The 27812-nt window shown below is 39.6% G+C and overlaps 1 protein-coding gene across 1 annotated transcript in view; it reads left to right on the top strand.

Annotated features, from left to right (window-relative positions):
- ak5 (adenylate kinase 5) overlaps positions 1 to 27812 on the top strand; it is a 140431-nt gene that overhangs the window by 40223 nt on the left and 72396 nt on the right. The window contains exon 6 of the mRNA XM_041803723.1: positions 14947 to 15138. Coding sequence (XP_041659657.1) covers positions 14947 to 15138 — 192 coding nt within the window. The remainder of the gene's footprint in view (positions 1 to 14946; positions 15139 to 27812) is intronic.

The following is a 27812-nucleotide window of genomic DNA, read 5'->3' as shown; positions in this document are numbered from 1 at the left end:
AACCCCAGTTTGCTCCCACTCCTGCCTCCATGGTGTGAAAATGTGTATGGATGCGTATGAACGGTTTCAATCAAAACTAATGTGCAATTCTCCATGTGAATGGATAGATGTGACCTGTGGTGTAAAAGCACTTTGAGTCATCAAACAACTAGAAATGGCTATAAAAGCCCAAGTCCTTTTACCATTACTATGAGTATTACATAAATGTACTTTAATCAAACCAGGTTAATTCTATGAACTTTATTTACTTAAATTCTCACTGTCCATTCATCTCAGTTTTATTACATTTCTGATGGCTTAATAGCTCAGTGGTTTACACTGCTGACATTGTAACATGAGGTCATGGATCCCTTCCTGGTCAGGGTGCATAGGTATCCAGTGTTTGCCCTGTGGGCAAGGTCCTTCTCACCATTAACACCTGTCCCAGAAGTACGCCACCTTGGACAAAAGCGTCTGCTAAATGGCATTTTAACACTGACAGGAGGTATTTATTGGTGTAAGTTAGTATTAACTTGATTATCCCCAATTCCTTGTACAGCCAGCAGAGAAGGAATTTAAACACACAGCAATACATACACAGAATAGACAGCATACAAAGGTTAGTAAACATGCAGATGTAGGCCACTAAGGCCCAAAGGGACAGATCAAATCAAGTTATTAATGAGGTCAATAGAAAGGTGAACTTTTATATCCTCTAACTCGATTGGATAAATTTGTCATGCAATTGAAATACAAAAAACAAACATCAGCCAAATGATTTATCTGACTCTGTAAAATGCACTGAACAGTCACATCCTAGTAAAATAAAAAGGCCTTTCAGTCTTTTTTAAAGCAAACACATCATGCTACTGTTAAACACCCCAGTGGGACATTGGAGACACATGCCAAAACATCTACATCTTCATCATTAGCAGCGCAACACTTACAACAGAAACAAGAGGAAGTGAAAGAGAGATGAAACTGAGGGAAGATAAGACGCTGAAACATAAGCTCCTGTAAATGACATACAGGAATAATTACAGAGTAGAGGGATGGTGGTTCTGCTCTTGCAGGCTACAATGGTAAAGTTAGGAGCAAAATAGTGATAATTTGACACATTTCTAGGTGTTGACAACATAGAATTACACCTAATTTTCAACCCTTAAAATCATTGTCATTAAGGCTGGGCGTACACTGCTATTTCAAGCCGATTCTATAAAAGTGGACTGTCAGCTCACACTGTGACTGAATCATTTACAGCTCCTCACCAACACTCACAATTCATTCACTTGTATGTTCACAGCAGCACCATCAAATACAAGTAAAAAGCAAAATATAAAATATTCCCTGTGAGCTGGAGGTCTACTGATATTTCTTGCTCATTCATATCTTTCATGACAGGAGGTGGATGTTGCATCACAGACATGCCTGCTGCTGGGGCCGAGTGCTTTAAGATGCAGTCTGGCAGTTTGAGCAGGTGCAATCAGGAAAGAAAGGCCTGATGTTGAGGAAGCGTCTGTGCTCACACTGTGCAAGTGTGTGCAAAAATATCAAATGGGCCACAAATTCAGCTGACCAGTCGTGAGCAGCTGATTGTGCCGCCATCAGCAGATGTACTCTGCACGGTAAATGATGCACAACCAGGCAGTTATTCAGACTGACTTTTAAATAAGTCATGCAACTCAGAGTCAGTTTCAGCTGAACATCCTGTTACTAGTCACCAATGCAGACTTAATTCTTGAACAGATTTTAACTGACAGTGCCCACAACTTTTAAGTGTGATAATGGGGCCAACTGCACCAGCTGGGTGTACACCAGCAGCCTGTTGCACCAGCAATGTGTAAGTTCTGTCTTATATTGTGGTGTAAAGTCCGCACTAAAATCTACATTGAAAGTAGTTAAGTTGTAACTTAAGATGTGTCATTGTTTGGTTGCACCCCGGAGACGTTAGGTTGAGCTTAACTAGAAGACATTTACTTCCAAACTAACCAAAATATTGTCATTTTTACCCAATTTAACCAATCACTGAAAAGCATTTTTAACCCAGTGTTTGTTATAGATGCCAACAGCTAAAAATAGTGAATGCTAACTGCTGTTAATCCTCAAACAGCATTGTGTATGGATGAAAAATATGCATGAAAAATAAGATTTTTTTCTCCAGTGATTACCAAAGCCTACAGCCTTAACTTAGAGCCAGTATGAATTACAAAATCTCTAATGACACAAAATAATTTAACATCAGTTGGCAGAAATGATCTCCACTCATGGAAAACAACAGTGTTATTGATCATGGAGAATACACTGCTCACACCAAATTGCCGGTAAAATCCTCAGCTCCTCGTCATCCTCTGAGTTATCCTGTCTCTCAGAGCTGTCACTATGACAGCCATATTTTATGGAGGACTTTACATCTAGTAGGAGGTGGTGTAAGATTTAAGATATAACTTAAGCCTACATTGAAACTATCTCAGCTGGTGTAACACCTTAAATGTTAGTAGCTATACCTTGTGCACTAGCTGAACCTCAAGCTCTGTTTGAGTTACCCCTTGGTGTAACTTTTGAGTTTAGGATGGGGCAGCCAGACAACTTTAAAGTCAGACTTATCAGATGAAGTATGAATAGGAAATAATGGTCAGAGAATGTACAAGTAACATACCCTGGCAGCTTGTTTACAGATTTATCAGAATAGAAGCATGAAGGTTAGGGCCAGAGAGTCATCTGTGATTGGACTAGAACTGTTATTATTCAGACAGAGAGCCGGTAAAGGTTTCATTTTAGTAGATATGCTCTGCTTGAATAAAGAAAATAATTTCCCTTCAATACGAGGTCTGCCAAACAGAGCTGGTGGTGAATGCTGAGAGTGTTCACAGTGTGGTGGTGGGGGGTGGGGCTTATTGATTGAAAGGTGGCTGAATTTGAGACGGTGACGCAGGGCCAAACACCAGGAGCATTTTAAACAACGTGAGAGACATGTTAATATCTATTTAAAAATATGATGCCAGACTGGGCTATGAAAAGAATTTCATTGGCTCTACAAAGAAACTACGACTTATTTTCTTTTGGTTAATGTTTTGTCGACAGGTTGAAAGTAGTTAGAACTAGAGATAAGTATGTTACCTGGCAGCACTAACCTCTTTGTAAACATTCAGGTGAATGTTTTTCTTTTCTGCTTTTCTTTGACCGCATCTGATTGGTTAAACATACACATCGATTCAGCTGCAGTTAGAGAACGGGGGGGCAAAAGATGCTCTCTGTATTCTTTGCTATAAGTGCGCAAAGAGCAGACTTCACTACAAGAAAACGGGCAAAAACCTCTCCTCTGCACAAGACAAGCTGTCGGTGTGGCTCTCTGATCTGGTTTTAAGCAAAAGCAGTGGTCTGGTTCGGAGTAAACTGCAGCGACCCTACTGTGACGTCCAAGCTAACAGCTAATGGTGAACAAGAGCCTACAGACAAGCTCACCGCCATGATCGGAAAGCCATGCTGAAACAGACCGGGAGTGGAGCGAGATCTTTTTTTTGTCAAAGAAAGCTTTCTGTGTTGCTCTGTGCACTTGTTTGGATTTTGACATGTTGTCTGGTTCTGGTTCTGGTTCAGACAAAAGCTCAGCTGCGGCTCAGTCCCAGCTAATGACAGGCCTACCAGAGTCATTAGCTGGGACACAACAACCCATTAGCTGTCTACAACAACTAACCCTTTCCCCGTAACAATCACATAATCATGTCAAAGCGAGGCGGCAGAAGAGCAACATCATTTTCTGTCGCAGAAAGCTTTCCGTGTTGCTCTCAGCGTTACCTTTGATGAAGAAATGTGTTGGTCTGGCTAAGGCCGAGCTAACGTCCAGCTAGAATCCAGTGTGTACAAGCACAAGTAACCTTTTCCCCCTTTAACTATCACACACTCACGCTGAAGCAGTTTGGCAGAAGATCAAAAACACCCTTTCTGTTACAGAAAGCTTTTGGTGTTGCTGTCTTCACTTGTTTAATAAAGAAATGTCCAGTTTTGACTAAGTGCTACTGTGATTAATTCAGAGCTAATCGCTCCACGAGCAGCCAGCAACACAAGCATTCACACAAGAAGTTACCTTTTCCCCTCAACTATCACATAGTCATGCCAAAGCAGGTCAGCAAAGGAGTGAAAACATCTTTCCCAACATGAAAAGCTTACTGGGTTTGTTTTCATTCTTTGTCATACAGAAATGTGGCCCAGTTCTGGTTAAACAGAGGCCAATGCTACACCTGAGTATTTAGAGCAGCGGAGGCAGCCATTTCAGCACAAGTAAACCCCACCCATAGCACAACTCTGTATGTTTGGCTCCATTTAACACAGTGGAGGGAGCCATGACCAACAGCATTCAGTACAAGCAAACATAACTCTGTATTCTATGGCTTATAAATTAGGATCACTCACTCAGTTACTTAGTTACTCAGACACAGACAGAGGCATCCGTCGGGCTGCCCTTTAGCAGTCAGCCAAAAATGGGCCAAATAGAAGTTGTCACAAAGGAGTGCAGCCAGTGCCTCTGGTCAACCATCAACATCCAGGCCTCACAGGAGTAAAGTTGGACTAGGAGAACCAAGGACTGAAAGTCTCCAACTTTTCTTTGCATGCTCAGATACCTGGAACACCACACTGTCTTGAAACCATTGCCCCGTGCGCAAATCCAAGTTGGAGCTTGATCTCAGCCTCTCAGATCCTACCCGGACATAGGAAATAAGACTGACTTTATTTAGGCCCGGCATGTGAACTTGCATAGTTGCTTTAAACATCCTATACTTAATATTCTGAAAGGTTTGGTTATGTTGGACCCCATATTCCCCGTCACAGTTTGAGCTATGTGGGCGACCGAGGAATCCTTTGGGGGCCTACAGCATCAATTTTCATGATTTTCCCCTTGCTCCATGCTGCTACTTTGGCCTTTACAACATCACAGGAGCCATTTATGAGCAGCTCCCGTGGGTCGCCTTTATAGGTCCTTTATAGCTGTCCAGAGGGACCATCTATCATCCTCCTTTCAAGCCTTTTTACTTCCCCTCTTATCGACTCCAGAGCTGTCAGTCTATCTATTCATTCCTGTCAATCTTCCTGTGTGGGTGTCTAAATCCATAACATGCATATCTGTCTTTGAATTAGAGTAAATGATCAGTAAATTAAAGGCATTTATCAAGGATGGAACTAAGCATGCTTTATCACTGCCACACAAAGGGAGGAACATTCAAAAAGCATGCTTTGTTTTAAGGGGCATTTTTTTTTATTCTCTAAATGTTCGGGAAAATAGCAAAACAAATGATAAGCACAACACTTATCTTGTATGTTAAATTTGGATGTTGTAGCTCTGTACATTTGTCTCTAAGAGAATTAGATATCATGCTCCCATATAATTCAATAACTGCCTGGCTTCAGCCCCATCCTCCTGGAGATTTCTTGCTGCTTCAGGGGGAGTTTCCAAGACAATAGTGTTATGTAACTGCTCTTTACAGAGGCTTATACAGCTCTCATTTTCTGGGATATAACACACTGGTTTTCCCGCTACATAGAACGCACAAAACATGTGTGAAGGTGGCATTTAAAACCTCTGTACAGGTCAGAGTTGAAGACTGAGGTTTGTCTCTATGAGAATCAAAGATGACAAACTGGTCTGGTCATTTTGGGACAAAATTGAAGAAAAGTAGCCTTGATACTTGACAATGGATTATAATCCATATATAGAAAAAAAAGGCTATAATGCTCCAAATAAAAGCTCTTAAAGCTATCAATATGTTCTTCAAATGAGCAGAAGATGAGACAAAAGCTGAAAGGTAATCCGGTTGCCAGCTTCTGTAGCCAGTGGGCCACATGAACCAAAGTAAAGTCAGAGGATTCCCTGTTTCCTTCATCAGCTGGTTCCTACTTTACCTTTGCATTACAAAGCATCAACTTTTCCTCACAACCTCCACAACTTCACCGCAACCAGCAAATGGCACATAACTTTATTGATTACTGAAAGATAATTTGAATTTCATGTTTTTTTCTAACATTAATATTACAGGCTACTTGAATGAGTTGAACCTAATCCACCATATTTAAAACTTTAATATTCGGCCATTTGGAAGTCAAATATCTCAAGTGAATAGGGGTACAATGAATCTTGGGATCGGGAGCACTTAATGCTGCAACAGATGCATCCTTTAGCATGACCTCCATAATCTATTCAGGTGTCTCAGTTCATCAAGATAATGTGAGAGCAGCTGTGTGTGTAGGTGCAAGCATGCCAAAAGTCCAGTTAACATTAGCGTTGAGACCAGCACTAGTTTAGCTTTGTCATTGCCATAGAAACAGAAGTGATAACGTCAAACACCGGTGACTTCAAACGGGACAAACCGGTGGGATGTTACGATCCCACAACTCTGTTTTCCCTGACCACACACAACAGAGTTACAGAATTTTTTTTTTGTTTTTTTTGGGTTTTTTTTTTTTTTTTTTGGTTTTTTACTTTTATGTAAATTTGTGGAATTTATTTTTAAAGTTTGGGGAGTTTAACTGGAAATTTGGGGGAAGAGTTTCATTTGAAATGTTACTGAAATGATTACATTTTCATGAAAATATTAGGGGACTTGTTTTTAAGTATAGGGTAATTTATGAATTTTAGGGTAATATGCTATGGAATTTCTGCAATTTGTCTGGACTTTTTCAGGAGTTTTCATGGATTTGTTTAGGTGAAAACTGTATGTATATCTTGGCTTTTTCAGAAAAGTTTACTGAGTTATTTGGAGAATATTTGAGGACATTTTGGGGGTTTTATAAGGGATTTTTAAAAATTAAACAAAAATTTGATAATATCTTGGAATTTAGGGGAAATCTTTTATGTGTTAGAAATATCTGATTATTTTCCAGGGAATTTTTCAAGACCTCCAGAGCTTTTTGTGGAAAGTTAGTTCATACCTGGCCTAATGGATTGAAGGATCCCTACCAACTGACCAAAATATATTCAAAATGTTTAAAAAAAATAAACTCTGTCTATTCCCTGTTCAAAGGCAGGGGTTTTCAGGTCTCACTCACACTTAACAAGTGAGAGAACTGAAAATGCATTTCAAACAAAAGCTCAGATGTCAGGAGGTTACTAGAGACGTGAACTACAGAGACCAAATGGTTTTTGTACCAGGCTGTAAACATATTTATTTCTGTTGTAATAAAAGGCATTTTATATGGGTTTCAATGGAGATTGCTTGGTTTTGAAGCCAGCCTCTAGTGGACATTATAGGAATTGTAGGCTTTTCAATTACGCATTTTTTGACTCCTGGAAGATTCCTGGAGGGATGGGGCATGGGCCTGGTGCAAGCCTGGACAATGGCCATCAGGAGGCAGGAGAAGTAAAGGACCAAGGTTGATGTGGTCAAGTGCCAAATCAGTATTTGCCCCGACACCTGACCTGATCTGACCTGACCTGGAGGTTACTTGTTATTTTTTCAGTGGATTTTAATCTGTTCTCATTAAAAAATCTATCTGCAAGTATTTGTGATAACTCATTTAATAGGTTGCAGTGCTTTTCTTCTTATTGTCATATTTCATATTAAATGTGGTGTTTGTAGTTTTTCTCTGGTGGTGGGGTGATAAAAATCATTTTTAAGTCCTATATTTTAATTTAAACTTTCTAAAATGTTTTAAATTTTTTAAACCAGGCAGATTCATCCATACTTAAAATGTTTTTGTAGCTTTTTACTGCCGCTGTCTGCTCATGTGTCTGCTGGCTCCACACATGTTTAGTTAAATGTACTTGTTTGTGATAAATGTTTGTTTGCACATGCAGGATTAATGCCATTCAAACCTCCCTGAGACATCTGAAAATGAAGAGTCTGTATTTCTCCATGAGAACTGCTGGAGAGTGGGGAGAGAGGAAACAGCTGCAGGGTTTATGGAGACAGATGGAGAAGTTTGATAGCCGTGCCAGCTCCTAGAAAAGCACAGCAGAGAGAAGGCAAACAGTAGTTTGGGCTGAAGCCCGTAATCAGCAGTTCCTTATGATACAACAGAAGCCATGAATAAGATCTATTTCTGTATGTAGTGCGTCAACTTAACTAGATTTACAGAAATAAGACTCTTCTTTATGTTTTTCCAATACAAAGCCTTGAAAAATAATCATGGAACTAAAGGCTCTGGAGGTGATAACAGAATAATAGTAACACCCATATATCAATATCACTTAGGGTGTAAATATGTATGTTTAGTATTGTATAAGGCAGATTTATACAGCAGATTTATAATTATTGTTGTTTTAACAATATCACAAGAGTAAGTGATGTACTGAAAAGAAGCACTGCTGCGGTTTAAAAACAGTTCAGTGTAGTGCCGTCTACCATTGTGAAGCATCCCTTCTTCTTTCAACAACAGTCTGTAAACATCAGGGAAGTGAGGAGACCATTTCTTCACCACCCTTTCTTCCCTGATGTAGGATTATAGCTGCAACAGTCCTGGGTTGTCTTTGCAGGATTTTTGTTTCATGATGGTCTTAATGTTTTTATAATGAGAAAGTCTGGGCTGCAGACAGGCCAGTTCAGCAGCAGGACATGTCTACTGCAAAGCCATGCTGTTTTAATTTGGTATATGGTTTATCCTTGTCTTGCTGAAATATGTAAGGCCTTTCCTAAAGAGGCATTGCCTGGATGGAAGCATATGATGTTCTAAAACCTTTATGTATTTTTCGGCATAGATAGTGTCTTTCCAGATGTGTGAGCTGCCCACGCCACAGGCATCAGAGATGCAGGCTTTGAACTGTGCGCTGATAACAAGCTGGATGCTCTCTCTTTCTTAGGATGCATTCACACCAGAGCTGTTTGGTTCACTTTAAACAAACTCTGATCCATCTATCCGGAAAGTCCTGTTCATCTGGAGTGGTGTGACAGCTCAACTCTCGGTTCGCTTCCTAATGAACCCTGGTACAGTTCATTAGTGGTGTTAAAACAAAGAAAAGCAACTTGTGAACCGAAGACAAGAAGTGGCATAAGGCGTAAAAACAAACACGTACGGTGCTTAACAAATTTATTAGACCACCACCCAAAGTAAGGTTTATGCCACAGCTGCCCTAAATTAACAGTATTGGTAATTACCAAAATCATTTTTTAATGTTTCTGCAATGGTTAATACACCAATATGTAGAAGCTCTTCAACCCAAATGATATTTTTAATGCTAAAATATAACTATTATTGTTATATATTAATTTTAAAATTTACTGATTTAAAAAAAAAACTGTAAAAATAGTAAAGCACATTATTATTTCTTGATTAATATGTCAAACTATAGTTAGTTACTTGCATTCCTGAACAGAAAAATTAGTTTTAGTGCTTGAATGTTATGCTTGATTACATTCTGACTTCTTAGAGAAGCCCAGTAAGCCGGCTCAAATTTGGGTGCAAAAAGGGGAATTCAGTTTGAAATTCCTCATTCCTGTTCAAAATAGTAAAACGTGGAGAGCTCACTGAAAATGAAAGAGTCCACATTAAAGCACTTCATGATGCTGGATGGTCTCTTAGACAAATGGGGAAAGACATAAAGTGTTCTCACAGTGTGGTCAAGTATGCTTTGGAGTCAATTGCCAAGACTGGTACTTACAAAATGTGCCAAGGAAGAGGCAGGAAACCAAAGTTAACTGAAGCAGATGTCAGACACCTCAAGATTTGAAGTACTAGAGACAGAAGGAAGACCACTGCTGATCTTCAGGCAGAGATGAATGCTCCTAGATCAGAGTCTGAGAGAGTCTCCAGAATGACCATAAACAGACGACTGACGGAACAAGGCTTAAAGGGAAGAATAGCTGCTAAGAAGCCATGATTGAGGCCCGCAAACATCCAGAAATGCCTCAGATTTGCCAGGGAGCACAAACACCGGACTGTTGATGACTGGAAGTAGGCACTCTGGACGGACCAGTCCAAGTTTTAACTCTTCGGTCAGCATCGTCGTGTTTATGTCCGCAGAAAAGCTGGAGAATGTTTTGATGCCAGATGCATTGCACCCACAGTGAAACACGGTGGAGATTCCATTATGGTATGGGGTTCCATTTGTGGATACAGCGTGGGCGAATTAGTGAAAATGGACGGTATCATGGACAAGAACGTCTACCACAACATCTTAGTGCATCATGGAATCCCTTCTGGACTGAATCTGATTGGTCGTGGGTTCATATACCAACAAGACAATGACCCCTAGCATACTTCAAAGCTGCCCAGAGACTATTTGACCAAGAAAAAGGAATCTGGAGTACTTGATCTGATGGACTGGCCAAGTCAAAGTCCAGATTTGAATCCAATTCAAAAAATTTGGGATTTAGTAGATTCAAAGATTGATCGCACAAACGTTTCATCTAAAGCAAGTCTATGGGAACAGCCGGAAGCTATTTGAAACTCAATAACAAAAGAGACTGTGGAAAAGTACATAAAAACAATGGCAGCAAGAATGCAAGCTATTATCAAGGCCAAAGGAGGCCATACAAAATATTAAGTTTTTTGGTTATTATGTGTGAAAAAGGACTATTTATTTGTTTCAGATTGTTATTCGCCAAATAAATAACAATAACATTTTTAGTTTTAAACAAGTTTTTGAAAGATTTCTAAAATATTTATGTTTTCTCGTTTTTATGACAGGTGGTCTAATAAATTTGTTAAGCTGTACATATTAAAGTAATTTAGTACACACATATACAGGACAGTACCTGGCTCTGCATCTGTGTAACCATGGCAACGCGTTGCAGTCTCTCATTCTTATTTTGGCTGACCTTCTTCTGTACTGACTAATCCATCTCATGTAAAGAACAACATGCTGCACAGTTCGCTGCCTCACCGGCTAATCATAATGCACCAAAACAAAAGCAGAAAGCCCAAGACAGCATACATGTGGTGTTGTTTAATTGTTTATGTGGTTAAAAAAAAAACTGCAGAATGAGATGGATTTCTGTTTTTGTCTTCTTTTCTTCTTTATTGCTGTTTGTTTGGGACAACAGTGCCATAAACACAGAACTGCTTGATGTTATCAGACCATTTGGTTCGTTTGACAAAGTGCAGTGAGAAACCAAGCCAAACGATGGCCAACACACTGTCCATGGTTTCCAAAATGAATTACACATTTTTATTCATCTGACCACAGAACAGTTTTACATTTTTCCTCTGTCCATTTTAAATTAGCTTTGGCTCAGAGAAGATGGCAACATTAAGGATTGCATATATGGCTTCTTCTTTGTGTGACACAGCTTTAACTTCAATTGTGGATGGCTCTGTGAACGGTGTTGACAGACAGTGATCACTGTAAATATTCCTGAGCCCATGTAGTGATTTCCAGTACAGAATCATGCCTGTTTTTAATGCAGTAGCACCTGTGGGCCCGAAGATCACGAGTAACCAATGTAGACCTTCAGCCTTGCCCCTTTCACAGAGATTTCTTCAGGTTCTCTGAATCTTTTTATGATATTATGCACAGTAGATGGTGAGATATTCAAAGTCTCCACAATTTTGCATATACAGTAGGTGCATTTTTTCTGAAACTTTCCACAATGCAGTCCCTACTTTTTAGAGATATGTTGCTGCCATCAAATTTAAAATGAGCGAGTGTTTTTAATGCATGTTTCAGTTTTTGTATCTTTAATGTTGTTAATTGTGGATAAAATATGGGTTGAAGAGATTTGCATATCAGTACATAGGCTGCTGTCTTCATTTACATTTTACACTGTGTCCCAACTTTTTTGGAATGGTAGTCAGACATAATGATATGTTTATGTATTTTTAGGCAGATATACAAAAACCAAAGTGTTATGTGAGGGAGAAAGTTAGTACAGTTCAGTTTCCATCAGTTTTCTATGTGATGTAAGGCTATATTATATCATTTACGGTATCCGTATAATACAGCTTACATATTGAACTTAATAAAGGATGTTGATCTTTCTCTGCAGCACAACAGGAAGCCATATTACACCGCCTGCTATCATTTTGTCTTTTTTTATTTGAGCAAGTGCCCTTGATTGTGTTGGCTGTTGTGTTTGGAACAAAGCTCTTTAGTGGCTGCTCTAGAGAGGAATCCTGTCTAATGCTCCCTCACCTTTAACAGAAGCTACCATGTAAAGAACTCTCTCTATTCAGGCTGTTTTAGAGAACAGCTGCTCTAATGTGATGTGATCTTATGATAATGACAACAAGCTTTCTCGGAACAAAACAGCTGCAGTGTGTGATCTCTGCCTCGCATTAATGACACAACCTGAGTTAAAAAAAAAAAAAAAAGTAGGGCACAAGGGTGGTCACCATGGAAACGGAAACTTTGATTTGCTAAGACTCAAAACTGAATCGCGTTGCCTCAACAAACACAACGCCACTGGATCTATTTTTAGCTCCCCCGGAGCAGACGCAGACTCTGGAGTGTTCAAACTACATTTCAAAGGAGGAGGGAGGAAAACACACGGCATTGTGTTAGCAGTAATAAAGCACTCTTAATGCTTTATGGAGGAAAGTTCCCTGTGATGGTGACTATTAATAATCAGGAAAGTATTTAACACTGCCCTCTCTAAGTGCCTCAGTTAAAGATGCCAAAAGCAAAAAAACAAAACTTCCCTCTGTATTCAATTCTGCTCTGCTCACGTCCGTCACTGCTCCTTAAATACCATGCTGACATGTCAGACTGCTCTGTTTACATCCTCTGTGTTACTGACAAATCTTGTTGTGTCTTGGGTTCATTGAAGCAACACAAATTAAACATCTGTGATTCACTCAGTGCTTCTGCTGTCTGACCTTTTCCTTTAAATTACAATAGTGACTGCTTATTTGTTCGCCATCTTCTCTTAGCTACAGACTCTGAAGGCGTGTCTAGTCAACACATCTCCTGATTGCAGTAATTGGAGCTGGATGAGACAACTTCAACCAGAATTTAAATACATTATATTTTTAGTTGATTCAACCCAAGTTTTTCTCAATCACAAGAGGCTTTAGATGTATTTTTTTCTACTTAAAGCTTCTGTGCGAAGTTCAGTGGCCATGAAATGGATGAAAACACAGAAGCCTCTGTGTGACCTCTGTGAGACTCTGTGGGCTTTATGCTGGTACAGGGTTTAGTGATGCTGCCTCCCAGCTAGAAGGTTCCTGGTTTGAATCCCAGTCAGAGCCTTTCTGTGTGGAGTTTACATGTTCTCTGCATGCATTGGTTCCCTCCCTCAGACCCATGTCCGTGAGGTCAATATGATATTATATTGTTAATATATGAATCGTGTTTAAAAGACAGAGCTATAAATGTATCTCATATACTGTGTTTAAGTCTTGATGACAAATTTTCAGTGTGGTATTAGTTATGAGTGAAATTCTACAGCTTTTCATTACAGATCCTCAGCTGTTGCTGCATGTTTTTTGAATGTGTGATTGAAGACATAACCAACATGTTTAGAGGTGCTTTCAAGCTGTTTGGTTGCCTTTAAATGTCAAAAACAAATTAAATACGAGAAAAACATCTGTTCAGACATCTGTAAACTGAACTGTCTTGATTGTTTCAGAACAAGCAGTTTGAAATTAAAGGTGAATGAGAAAACGTGCTGAAATGTAACATAAATCTTTATGGTTATGGTTGCCATAGCAGTAGTGATGAGTAATCACAGCTGTGCTCTGACTCTAATGAACTGAGGGAATGTTGTGTCTTGAGCTGGCGTGCTACGCTCCATCACGGGCTCCTGCTCACGTTTGGTCCCTAAATAGAAAACTGACGTCACTGTTACAGATAAGTCTGTGTGTGATCTCACCTAAATGTCATGTGTGCTGTAATGTAGACATGGAAGAGAAAGTGACTTTTACTAGACTGTGGGCAATCTTGTTCTCCTTTGATTCAGTGCTAAAACAAGAAAGAAAGAATACGTATAAAGTGTTGTGGAAAAGTGTTTTCCTCCTTCCTTATTTTTTTATTTTTTTTGGCACACCTAAATGTTTCAGATTATCAAACACATTTTAATAAAAATTACCCGAGTGAATACAAAATGCAGTTTTAAAATATTTTTTTATTTATTCAAGGAATAAAGCCATCCAAACCGACCATGCCATAGGTGAAAAAGTAATCGCCCCTTAGACCTAATAACTTGTGCCACCCTGGACATTTTTCTGGAGAGAGCAGAATTCAAGGTTCCATCAATTACAGAAAGTATGTGGTTGCAGCATGCAGACCCAAGAATATTACTGAACCGGAGGCCATTGCACATGAGGAATGGGCTAAGATTTCTCAGGAACACTGCCATAAGCTGGTGTCAGGATATGCATCTTGTTTGCAGAAGGTAATAGAGGCAGAGGGGTGCCATTTCAATTGTGTTTGTTTGATTTGTTCATTGCAAAAAGCATAAAGTCGGTAAGTTTTCACAATAAACCTGATTTGCAGTGGGGGTTGAGTATTTTGATTTCAACTGTAGGACTGGATGTGTTTCTCTCTGAATGAATGAAATCATATAAAAACTGCATTTGCAGATTGTCTTTGTCTAATTTTATCTTTTCATTTATGTATATATAAATATTTGTTTCATGATCTGAAACATTAAAATATGACAAATATTCTAAAAAAAGGACATCAGGAAGAAGCCAAAAGCTTCTATGAATGACAGTAGAGTATAATTTTGTGTTTCCTTATCCAATCTGTGAATCATCAGAGGAGCAGCTGAAGGCTTTGCTTCAAGGCTACACTTTTGAATCTCAACAATACTGATTCAACAGAGCAATATTCAGGTGTTCCACTTGCTTGAAAATTCAAAAGATGCAGCCAAAAAAGGTAAAATGTCTAGAAGCACAGAGAGGAAAGCGTTTAAGTGTTCACTCTTAACACTTTGCCCTGAGTGCATTGACTAAAAAAATCAAGACTGGCTGGTCACAGAGCATCACTTCTGAATGACTGACGCTGACTGGTGACATCCTGAACATCACCTCTGAATGAACTATAATCTCAGCGGCATAAGCTTGGCTGTTACATTTTACACATTTTCTCCCGTATGGCAGATCTGCACTCCTGACCTGGTGGTGTTCCTGGCCTGCACCAACCACCGCTTGAAGGAGAGGCTGCAGAAACGAGCGGAGCAGCAGGGACGACCTGACGACAACCCCAAGGCCATCGACCGCCGCCTGACCAACTTCAAGCAGAACACCATCCCACTGGTCAAATACTTCCAGGAGAGGGGCCTTATTGTTACGGTAAGATGATGATGATGTTTGATTGTCTGAAAAAGACTGCAGCATTAGATTAGAGTGGCTTCCTTTGGTATTGGCATCACCTTTCCTACTTCTTTGAGTTATAGCCTATAATCTCTTCAAATAACATTTGCTGATTTATATCCCATGGTAACTTTCAAGGGTAGTGAATTGTGACATAGAAAGAGAGCTTATAGAGGGGATTTTTGTGCTTTGTACCTCCCGGGACAGATAAACAGCTATGCCTTGATCCTGTTATGTGGGATGGTGTATGAGAGGGATAATATTTAGGTTTTTATGTCACTGGTTCGCTGCAAAAATTATGGTACACACTAAAAAGCTAAAACAGGTACTAAAAATGCTTGTGACACTGTCTAGAAAGTGGATAAATTATAATGCATAGATTGATCATTATCAATCAGAGTGAGTGAATGTATGGTATTACAGTATGGAGCCACTGCACATGAAGAATTCACCCTAGGTCACCTCATTACAGCCTCATTTGCCACATTTTGTCATAATTAAAGAGTAACTTTAATCAAACTGGCACTCTGCAAGGTATAATAATGTCATGCTTTCTTTGATTATGAGATAGTGAGAGAGAAAAGCTGTTAAAAAGTTCTGCCCGGTCCATGTCCCTAGGTATCCCAGTGTGTCATCATACTTAACATGTTACAATATGTTTATTATGGCATGTCAATCTCAATTAAAAAGCAAATACTACTGTGTTTGTTTTAAAGGTCGACAATGTGATAATATGTCGATAGAGTTAAGCTTCCAAACTGGGTGATCTACATATACTAGGGATTAACCGATATATTTAGTTTTCTATATGAAGCATTAGTTCATGCAGGATGCAGTAGTCATACGCCCAGCTGTGACCAGTTGATCCCAATCATCACCTCACAGCTCCCACAGCCAATCACAGCTCTTTCTCTCAACACACTGGTCCATTCAGATATGGCCTACTTCTCACTAATCTCAGCTGGCATTAATGGTGATGCATCATGTTGCTGCTGCTGGCAAAGCTTAACCTCCTCCACCCCAGCCTCCTCCTTTATAGCATAAAGCTTGTTGCACCCTCATTCAGATTCATGCTGCTATGGATTACTTGCTTTTGAACTAATCATTTAATATGCATTGTCATAAATGTATCTATCTATATGGGGGTTTCTAGCTATGCACTTCCTGGAATGTCAAAGCTGCTTGACTAACCCAGGGAGCATCTTTTGAGCAGAGCCTTCACAGCCAAGTAAAACTGTTTATCCATTTTTGTAATAAAATGATTAAATGTATGATGAGAGTGCTCCTGACTGAATTTAACTGTTCTTTTGGCAGATAGACTGTTTCCCACATCCATCAAGGCAACACCCCATAGATGGTGTTCAGGGAGAGCAGAGCCTTTACCAAAATAATTGGAGGGGATTAATTGAACATTGTGCCTATAATCTTCTTTATAGCCCAACCAGTGAAACAAAAAATGGGACATAGCAGCCAAGCACTGTCCCAGGGAGTATACTACATAACCTAGGCTAGACAGGCAACTGTTAACATTGTTTACTATCAGTGGTGCCAGGCAGTAAATCAGTTTCTTGCTAAAGCCAGTCAGCGGAAGAGTTAAAACATTTTTCCAGCAATGGAAGCTTCCAGAGCAGTTCTTTGCTCTTTAAAAGAAAAAAAGAAATGTTGTCCAGTTCTGTGAAACTGCAGATATAGCTCCATCCATGCTTATTCAGTGCATTCAGAAAGTGTTCATACCCCCTTCACTTTTCTCTCTTTTGCTATGTTGCAGCCTAAAGCCACAAGTCAAAAAAATCTCATTGATCTACTTTCAGTACCCCATAATGACAAAGTGAAAACTGAATTTAGATTTTTTGTATATTTATTACAAATTATATACTGAAATATATACATTGACATAAGTATTCAGATACTTATTTTTCAAGCAGGAATGCTTGAAATATAGCTCAGGTTCCTCCCATTTCTCTGGATCTTTGCTGAGATATTTTACGCCTCTGTTGGAGTCCACCTGTGGTCAATTTAATTGATTGGTCATGATTTGGATAGGCACACACCTCTCTATAAAAGACCTCATAGCTGATAATGCATATTAGAGCAAAACTGAGCCATGAGGGCAAAGGAACTGCCTGCAGAGCTCAGAGACAAGATTAATGCAGGGCACAGATCTGAGGAAGGCCGGCCACTCACCAGACGATTTTTAAATCTGAAACGATTTTAAAAATGTGTGAGACCACAGACATGAGGACAATTTCAAACAACTTTTCATCTTTAATTCTCTGAAAGCACACACTAGACGACTCAGCCAGACTGTCAGATCTTTAGAGACTACACACCTGCCGACCTGCAAGCGACCTTGTGTGCCCGTCCAAACTCCGCAATCAGGGGAGAAGGGTGCACAAGAGCCTGGTGGTCACTCTGACTGAGCTCCAGAATTCCTGTGTGGAAATGGGAGAAAGTTCCAGAAGGACAGTCATCACTTCAGCCCTCCACCAATCTGCCCTTTACCAAAAAATGAAGTTTTTTCAACCGGCATCAGGCTGCAACATGACAAAATTGGGAAAAAAAAAAAACAACAAAGAGGGTCTGAATGCACCGTATCTTGACCAGCCGTCATTGTTTACAGGCTTGCAGGACAACTTAAACCACACCTCCTTCTGCCTTTCTTGTTGTCACAGTGAGGTCATCCATTGGTCTCTGAGGAGGCAGCCCAACGATTGTTGTTGTACACTGGGAATTCTGTCTCACACTAACTTTTAGTTAACCGAGAAAGAGGCAAAGCAGTGGAACCTTTATTTACTCTAAGCCTGTACATCACCAAAACAAATGAAAAACTTCACCCCTGCTCTTGTCTTTATTTCCACAGTAAAAGCTGGTGCTATTTAACCTAAACCACTATTTGTACCAGGCTGTAACCATGTTTATTTCTGCATTAAAAACAAGCAGTTTAATATGGATGTAATGGGGATTCCTTGGCATTCTCAACCAGACTCAAGTACACACTTAAGGATATGCATTGGCTTCATTTTCAACACCAGTGGTACTTCTTCTCTTTGCTTTCAATATTTTATGATGTGTGAATGTTTGTGGAGCCTGTCACTATACAGGGTGGAGTTTTGAATGCATAATTAGAAGTGTATGCACAGTAAGCATGCTGATTTACTTTAAGATGGTCTGTATTAATCTTAACCAACACTGAAGCAGCTGAAGGAGTGCACAGACAAAGAGAAGGAGCCTCCTCTTTGTTTAGCTAATTGAAACCCAGACTGTTGCTGCTGGAACAACCAACTGAGTGTTACTTGCGTACAACTGGGATCTTTGGGATATTGTGTGGTTTGATGAAAAGAGGGCATCAAGACACCCTTGGTATTTGTGAGGCAGGTGCTAATAGAGCTATCAGTGTTAGAAGCCAATAGAAGCAGCTGCCCACTCCTCATGTGGGAGTTTTATCGATCCGTCTGAGTCTCCATGTTTTCTTCCTCTAAGCAAAGGGAATACTGAACAACTCCTCCACTGATATTAATGTGTGGAGGAGACTTTGGTTGCAGGCTTTAAGATTGCTGTGTAGGGGAATCTTAATGCGCTGGATAATCTCCATTGGCTGTCACAATGGAGAAAGATTGTAAATGTTATCAGCTGCCTTGCAGAAGTCTGAGGCACCAGTATATTTTATGTCAGTATTCTCCTTACTTATTAGCTTTCTGTCACAATGCTGTTAAAGTAATAGAGGGGAAACGCTAGAGGAATGACAACACTTAGACGTGGAATTAAAGTTGTTTTTGTGTTCCTAAACAGTACATAATAATGAGCTGACTGAACTTTTAACAGTTTAAATCAGGTTGTCTTTCAAACACTTTTAAACACTGACAATAGAGGCTGCATGTTTTTCAGCTATGTGGTGTTTTGTTGTTGCTACAACATTGTTGAAACACTGAATATTTTCTGTCATGTATAATTCATTGCTATGAAGATGAAAAGCTGAGCGACTAGACAGCTGTTAGTAACCTAGATGCATTTGACGTGTAGCAACCAGTTAACACAGTCACTCATTAAATCGTAACACCAGTGTTTGACATGAAAATGACAACTGCTGGTCAGCAGTTCTTGGCTGGTGTTTTGGTTGTTTTTACTCAAGGTGAGCGTGTTTATTTGATGGAACTCACACGTAAACCGTTCCTGAAGAAGCGACATTAGTTTAGCGCACTTAGCAAACACATCAGGTCAGGATTTCTCTTACCTGGGATTATAGGATCCACAGAGAGTCTTTAAACTTTTCTTCTGTCAAAACAGGACAGAATGAGTTACTCTCAGCTCCATAGACATTGCAGGCAGTATGAAGGTATGACAATAGTGTAAATATTACCGACACTGGGAGCTAGTGTTGCTAATGCTAACAGCACAGCATACTAGCCATTGATCCTCCTTCAGCTGAAACAGCACTCCAAGGAAATTCTAGCAGTGTGCCTGATGTTGAAAATTCTCTCAGGATGTAACAAAGTACGTTTAAAGATATCGATTCTTGGACATTTTGATATTATTCATGATCATAGAGATTAGTTTATGCAATTCTGTTAGGAATCGATCTTTTTGATGGCACTTCTACTAGCTGTGCTTTAAGAGTTGCCTTCCCTCCAAAACAAAAAAAAAACAAACAAAAAAAGATTTAGGCTTTAGTTTTGAATAAATGGATCAATGTTGTTGAAAATAATTTCATTGCAATATTAGCCAATGGTCTTAGAAAGGGAAAATCCTCTGCGAAGGCACATAGGAGTCTTAGCAGTCCCCAGTACTTTCCTTAATGACTTATTTGTTAATTCAAGTTTATTTGTTCGCAGCTTGAAAAACTAGACAAGTTTGTGGCGATAAATATTACATTATATGCAGATGATGTTTGGATATTTGTGTCATCCTGCTCAGAGGCGTAGCTAGGAATTTTGCCCCCCCCCCCCAACTGACTAGCCAAGCAACATAAATTCACCTGTTTGCCAGTTAGCAGCCTTTTAGCTTAGCTGATACGCTCTTATACTGTCTCTCCAAAATCTACATCAAAAGTTGGTTTCTTTTAACATACTCAAGGATAATGAACAATTATAATAGGGAGTGGAGGATTTTAGCAGTCGTATCATACATTACTGAGATTTCAGTAGGAATGAATGGACCTCTGGTTGACCTGCCTCTGTAAACATGCATAAGTGAAAATGAGGGGATGATTGTAATTCCTCTGATCTATCAAAAGAAGCAGTCTTTTATTATGTGATAAAGTAGACCAGCATGAACAGTACCGTGGCTCTCTTCCTACAGCCTGGCCTGGCAGAGTATCAGTTTGATAAAGATCTCTCATAACAAAGTTGACCTTGCAACTCCGGAGGGATGTGGTAGGGCAGGATAGTCCTGACTTTAAAAGATAAAGGGATTCTTTTGCAATATATAACTGATTGGGGTCATAGACAACACTTATGACTTGATATTAAAGCTTCATGGTCTAACTGTCCCCCTTTGACTCTGCTCCTTTGAAAAACGCTAGGAGATGTCAGCTATATTGGCTCTTGCTGTAAAATGATTTGCAATTTTTGACCGTAGTGTCTTCAGAGAATCCTGTTTGCTTTTATTTTGACTGTGCTGAGCATTGCAGTGTTGGGTTTTAAATGTTTAAATGTTGAAATAAAAAATGAAATAGGCCTACAGGAGAAAAGCCTCAAATGGAAAAGCCCAAGTTTTTATAGAAAGAGCATTGTCTAAAATGCTTTAAAACAGATGAAATGAAGCTAAACAGCTGAGGTAGAAGCAGGTGAAAGCACAACCTAAAATTAATAAAACACTGCAGCTATGTAGAAACTCTGTTAATTAGAATTATGAAGTGAGTGGCTAAATTCATGAAGCAATTTTCTCAAAAAAATTCCCAATAATTAAGTGTTTGAAAGTCCCAAAATTATCCTTCCCAGTTTTACATATTCATCAAACCACTGCAGCAGAAGTTCTATCACTACTGGGTGAGATTTACAGCACTAGAATTTGAAGTGATGTAAAATTGGAGTCAGAATTGTTCTGTATTTTATGATTCCTCCTCTGTGATCCTCATGGAGCTGAGTTAATAAAGACACAGTGAACAGTTTGATGTTCCTTGTCTTTCAAGCAAAGGCAGCTGGGAGGGAAGCGTTTTGTTAAAGCTGTCAAATTCAAAGTCGGTGTAAAAATTGTGCAGCCTGTTATGTAAGTTTTTAAACCTTTAGGATTTGCTGACTTCAATTATACTAATTTCCTGCCAGGATACATACTAGATTTGATTGGATGACAGGTGTCAATAATGTCCTGGCAGACAGTATATAAAGATGTACCAAGCCTCTCCACCTCCTGTTGTGTGAAAGTGAAGCCAAAATATCCCAAACGACAGGTGCACAGCGAGCTGGTGATTGTGAGCAAGATAAGATAAGATAAGATATCCCTTTATTAGTCCCACAAGGGGAAATTTCAATCCAGTGCAAGCAAGAGCCTCACAATTAACTCTAGCATGTTTAATTGTAATTATTGATGTTTAAACCGGGGGGGGGGGGGGGTCTAAGCTGCTAAAGGTCTAAGTCAAGCCTGACCCTGCTTCTCCCAGGACTACAGCCCCTGGAATTAAATTCCTGAATATTGAAATGGTGACTATGGATCACCACAAGGTCAGGTAGTTTTGAGTTTTCAAGAAAATGGTTAAAATGTTTGGGTGTTGGGTGTCACCATGTTTGACTTTTAGAATAGTACCTAAACTAACCCACACCCAAAGTGAATACTAAACAGAATCATTAACAATAGAGCTTTAAGCTTCAAAATTGGACCACTTAAACTGGGAACCTTGAATCAAAACTTTAAATAAAGTGTTATTTGCCTGACACAGCAGATAGACTATCCCACATATCCATGCCATTGTACATATTTCACATCCAGCCAGGCAAAAACACATAGATGGAGTATGAGAAGGACAGAACCTTGGAGAAAAAAAACCTTGGCTGATTTTTTTTACTTTCACGGTCATAACAGATCAATTGTAGTGATAAAACATAAGACACAGTAGGCGTAAACTACATCATGAAAGTTCGACAGGCAGCTGTTATCATTGTCCACTATAAGTGGAGCCAGCTTAAGGAATAAAGTTTTGCCGAAGCTGGTCAGGAGAAGAGCAAAAATGCTGTCCAGCTCTGATAGAACTACTCCTGTAGCTACATCCATGCTAACTTCTTCCCCAGATGCCATTGTTTACAAACTTGCAGTTCAACTTAACCACGTCCTCTTTCTCCACAAATGATGCTGATAGGGCTGGTCATTCTCTAACCAGTGGCAGGCGTTTGAGCTTGAAGATTGATCTGCCAGTCCATGTTGTAGTCCAATGTCATCTGTGCATGCTTGTATTTTTGATGTCCCGCTCCTTCTGTTGACCATAACACACACGTTTAACATATGGATAAAACAGCGAAGATCCCTCAGATTATTAAAATCCACTACAGAACAGACTTTTGTGTCTGTTTGACAAAGGCTCGGTGTTTCCCACACATACTCAGGGAGGCTGCCCAGGTATATTCACAGCTGCCAATGTGTGATTGCAGTGTAAGTGCAAATTCGTTATCTGTACATGATCACAGTGGTGAGTTGTGAGAGAGAGAAGTGCATCCCTCTGGTAAATGCACTGATTGAATTGTAATGTCTGTGTTAAAACTGATGCATCTAATGCCCTTGTTTTATTTGTTTTATTTTTTATGCTGTCCTGCAGCATTAGCAGCAAGTACAGGATGATTTTGTCATGCACAAGCATTCCAAAATGCAGGTCTTTAAGCACTAATAATATGGTTGAAAGAGGGGAGAACGCAAAAACAATGGTATGGAAAGAAGCAGGATGTGACAAGATGCTGCAGAGAAGTGCAAGTGTGGATGTCTATGTGCAAGTCAGCATGAACACTACATAGACAAAAGTATTCGGCCACCTGACCATTACACTGATGGGGACTGTAATGACGCTGTACTTTACTGACACTGTGACATATGTACTTTAATATAGTCTGGCCCCCTTTTCCAGCTACAACAGCCTTCCACTCTTCTTAGAAGGCTTTCCACAAGATTTTGGATTGTTTTTGTGGGAATCTGTGCCCATTCAGGAAAAGTTTTGGTGTTGTACTTTTGTCTAGTGTCCATTGATGTGGTTTCAAACTTTGGTCTTTGCTAATTCAATCTTACACATTTAAAGGAATAGAAAAATATGTTCTCAACCCATAATGTAGTTTGTGTTGTAAAGGTATAGTCACTGGTTCATTTATTGATTAGCAACATCAGACAAGGAGGTATATTTCTATTTGTTCTCTTCATACAGATTGAAATTCTATATGCTGACTTATTGTGTTTACCTTAAAAGACCAAAAGTAACATTTAAAGCTTATAAACCAGCAAAAATCCCCAATATTTTGTAAAAACCACCAGGGGTAAGAGCAATTTTGTCTCCCTCTGAACCTGAGAATGAAAGAAGACTTGAGTCCTCCCTGAGGTGATTTGAACTCTGAGAGCTCAGCAGTGGACAATCCCTCCTGTGAATTGCTGTCACCGCTCTCTTTGTGGTGCTGAAGAGTCAACAGGTAGTCACACTGAGTCTCAAACACACCGAGTTACTCTCCAGATCCCTTCTGCTTGTCAAATGGCTGCAATCACATAAGAAAACAAAGGTTTGAAACGCTCTGAAGCACTCTTTCAAAGACGCTGTCAGAACAATGATGGCCATGCTGAATGCTTCGGCACAAATCACAGGAGCTCTGTAGAGATAAAGCATCAGGATTTACTGTAGATAAGTCTCAGGCAGGGATGCACATATTTAGAGCTTTCTTTTTCACTGACTTTGGCAGGAGGAGCCAGATTTATCTTTTCAGAACTTAAGCCACTAAACAATACATCTTTTTTCTTATTGTATTTCATCCTGTTTGTTCTTCTTTTAAATATTGACGCAGCCTTAATCACAAATCACAGTTTTTTTCTGAGAAGAAAAATAAATCAGACCGCAGTTTTAAACTAAGGAAACAACAGAAACCCATTAGTTTCTTGTCCTAAGCAAGACATTGAGGTGATGTTGTTAATGGTTTTAATCCTCAGATTATAACAGATTACTACAGTGGTTCATTAAAGGATAAAGCCAAACAGCCTTGTAATGGATTATTAGTAATAAATCACCTCCCTGCGGCCTTTAATCTCTTTTCATGGTTATTTTTCCCTCATTTTCCATTTGCACTTTGAAAAATGAGGACTAAAAAGTAGATTTAGGTGCAGTGCAGCTTTGTCAGCAAGAAAAGTGTAGTAGAAAATGATTCGACTCATCTTTCATGGCTATAATTTCCAAGCTTAGAGCTGCTACTGCCAGGATATTATTCCTCTACATTCATTTTTATTTTTCAGGGGCTTTTTGCTTTTTTTTATTTTTTTGGAGGGTTGAAGAGAGACAGGAAATATGGGAAAAGAGAGCGGTGAAAGCCGTGCACCAAACAGCCCCAGGATTGGGATTCTACCCTGCAACCAGTGTGTCAGGGACTGTAGCCTCTGAAAATGGACGCATGCAATACCAACCGAGCTAAACAGGGGCGCTATACATTATTTTCATGTTTTCTTACAGTCCCAATTATAACAAAAAAAAAAAAAACACTGCTCTCTGGAAACAATTTTTAATCACAACCAAGATGCAGTGTTGACCACATTTTAAATTGCACAGCTAAAACTGGAGTGTTCTCCCATCATGCCCTTGGGTAGAGTGTAAAGATGTGCTTTAGATGTTTTTATGTGTTTGGATGTTGCCTGTTGCACCATACAGAATATGGTGGATAAATGTTGTTTTGATGTGTGAGGCTTTGCACCTTGAGTGAAGTTATCGACTGAGTTAGTCACTTCCCACCAGGGAAAAAGTGCCCAGGAGTGACCTTCAGTCAAGGGTGTTGTGCTGACGTTCATCAAAGGTTGTTTCCTAGCTCTGCATTTGTATCTTCGCTCCATCCTTGCCAAAAGACACCTGACTTTATCATAAGTGTTCAATACAAGGTAACAATTAATATCAAGTATGAAAATTGAATGAGACAATCTTCACCTTGATAGAAAGATGGCGCTAAATTTTTCCTTTTGTGCTCTCAAACAGAGCATCTACTCAGCAGCCAAGATGTACAAAAGAGCTGTTCTCTTGGGAAAACACTTTGCACATCCGACTGCCACTGGTGTGAGTTTGTTCATATAAAATAAAGAGGGTGATCATTTGGATGCATGTCGGATGGTGCCAGGATTCTTTAGGACTGAACTTGGTACCTGGGAAAGGCCAGCATAGGACCCTCAGACATCTGGAGGAAGCTTGGAGTCACTGCTCCATCCAAAGGCATCAGCTGAGGTGGTTGATCAGGATGCCTAGGAAGAGACCCAGGAACATTTCCAATACTCGCTGGAGAGATCATGTATACTATCTGGCCTGGGAATGCCTCAGAATTCCCCAGAAGGAGCTGGAAAATGTCACTGTGTAGAGGGATGTCTGGGCAATTTTGCTTTGCCTGAGAAGCTGAAGGTGGATGGTTGGACCAAAGGATGGATGGAAGGACAGGTGGGTGGGCTTATTCTGTGTATTAAGTATGTACATCTACATAAACAGGCATAGCTGAGTTACTATACAATGTTAAGGAGGCCAGAGCCACAGTGCGGTTTAACCTAATGCCTTTACTCACCGGAAAAGAGGCAAATTAAGACACAAAATTGTGTCTCTTTGAGATTGCAATGTCATAAAGGACTTGAATTATTGTTCTGCTGTAATGAACTGCAGTCTTCTCGAAACAAAACTAAAGCACAGAGGTTGTTTGTTAAAGTTATGAGCAGTATTTAGCCTCTAACGGGAGTTTTAAAAAAGCTTTTAAAAATTAGATTAGAAAGTAATGAAAAAGGTTTCCTTTTCCACTCCAGTCATTACCCCAGGAGGAGTCAGCAGTTTCCTTTACTGATGACTGAAATAACCTCAGGAGTTTAATTGTTTCACTCCACAGAGGGCTTCAGTGAGTTATTGATCCCTTCACTCTGTTCGTCATTGATAAATAATGTATATCTCTTTGAAGAACAGTCACAGTGACTCATTTCTGCACATCCTAACTGTGTCATCACGTGTACCTGAGAGACTGTTAATCCTGACTGTGTCGCTGTTTTAATGAGGCCTATTTCTGTCACTGTGGAATCAACAAAAGCACAGGGTTCGTACAAAAAATAAATTCGCCCTTACCTGAAACGTGACAGAAAGATTTCTGGGGATCTACAATAAAGTGTTTTGTCGCTGGATGACTCAACCTATCAAAGACAGTGGAAACTGCAGCGGGCGGAGATAATAGTTTGTTGTGGCCTCTCTTAGTGTTGTTCGAGGATAGAGAAGCGACTCTAATTAAAGATTCCCTGAGAGAGTTGACGTTCACCTTCCTGCTGTGAGATGGCACACAGAAATAAATCAAGGATACTTCGACCTGGCTTTCCGTGTATTTTATCTCCCAGGCAATGTTTATAATGTTTAACTTTATTGTTCCTGAAATGTAAATGAGATGACGGCACTGTGAATAATTAGTAAAAGTATAATCAAAGGTCTTCATCTTAAAACGAAGACAGAAATCACTGGGATTTCAATTAATCTCTTAACTGGTAGAACCAGTTGCTTGTAAAGTCACTACATTGTTTTTTTTTTGCCCAGAATTACAAAATAGGACTGTCTACATATACTATACCACTGTGAACACATTTACTTTGCTCATTTAGGTTTTTATGTCCAGGTAAGTGATAGTAAATATGCATTTCCATAGACTTTAGACTTTCAAAAGAAGACATCCAAGATAGTGATGATAAATCACCATCATCTTGTTGTGATTGGTTGCTTTGTGCTAGTTGGACTCCAGCATCATGCCTTAGTTGGTTGAAGGGGAAGCCAGGAGCATGTTTTTTGTGCACTCCAGCACAGTCTATTGGAGATAAGAACACAACAGTGCTTGGGTAGCCAGATAGTAGAACTGAAAGGGCAATTCTAAGTATCTCCTGTCTCTTCAAAACTGCTCTATGGTAGATGGTCATCCTTCACATCGCTAAAGAAATTAAAACTCTCTCTGGGCTCTGAGGCAAAAATTTGCTCATCGGACACATGACATGCCTTTCAGTATGAAACCAGCTGTTGACAACTCGACAAACTGAATCACAGGTACCACCGTCAGCTTTCCCATTCAAGTAGCAGATGTCTTGTTGCACCGCAAATGTTGAGTCTGACCTGGGCTTCAGGACTCCTCTCCTCAATAGAGACACTGAGCTTTATGTAATGTTTATGAAACTTTCCCTACATTTCTGGTACAGAAGTGTGTCCAGATCAAACAGATCACACTGAAGGTGCTCTGTGAAAGATTCGCTAAGGCTTAAAACAGCTGCAGCTTTTAGTATTTTCAAAGCTTAAGACTCCTTCTTTGATTGATCTTCCTCCTTTAATCTGTGTCTCCATCAGTGAAATCTGTGAGAGCTGCATGAGGGCTTCTACTTTTCTTCACTTCCATGGACCTAAAGGCGTGTGCTTATTTTTACCATCTATTTGGTATATATAGATAAACCTTTTCTTTGGATGAGGCTTTTTTATTCACTGTCCTGTACCCACTGATTCTGTTTACTCT

This window comes from Cheilinus undulatus, linkage group 13, assembly GCF_018320785.1.
Source record: "Cheilinus undulatus linkage group 13, ASM1832078v1, whole genome shotgun sequence".
Classification (NCBI taxonomy): Eukaryota; Metazoa; Chordata; class Actinopteri; order Labriformes; family Labridae; genus Cheilinus; species Cheilinus undulatus.
This window is presented reverse-complemented; position numbering and strand designations above follow the sequence as displayed.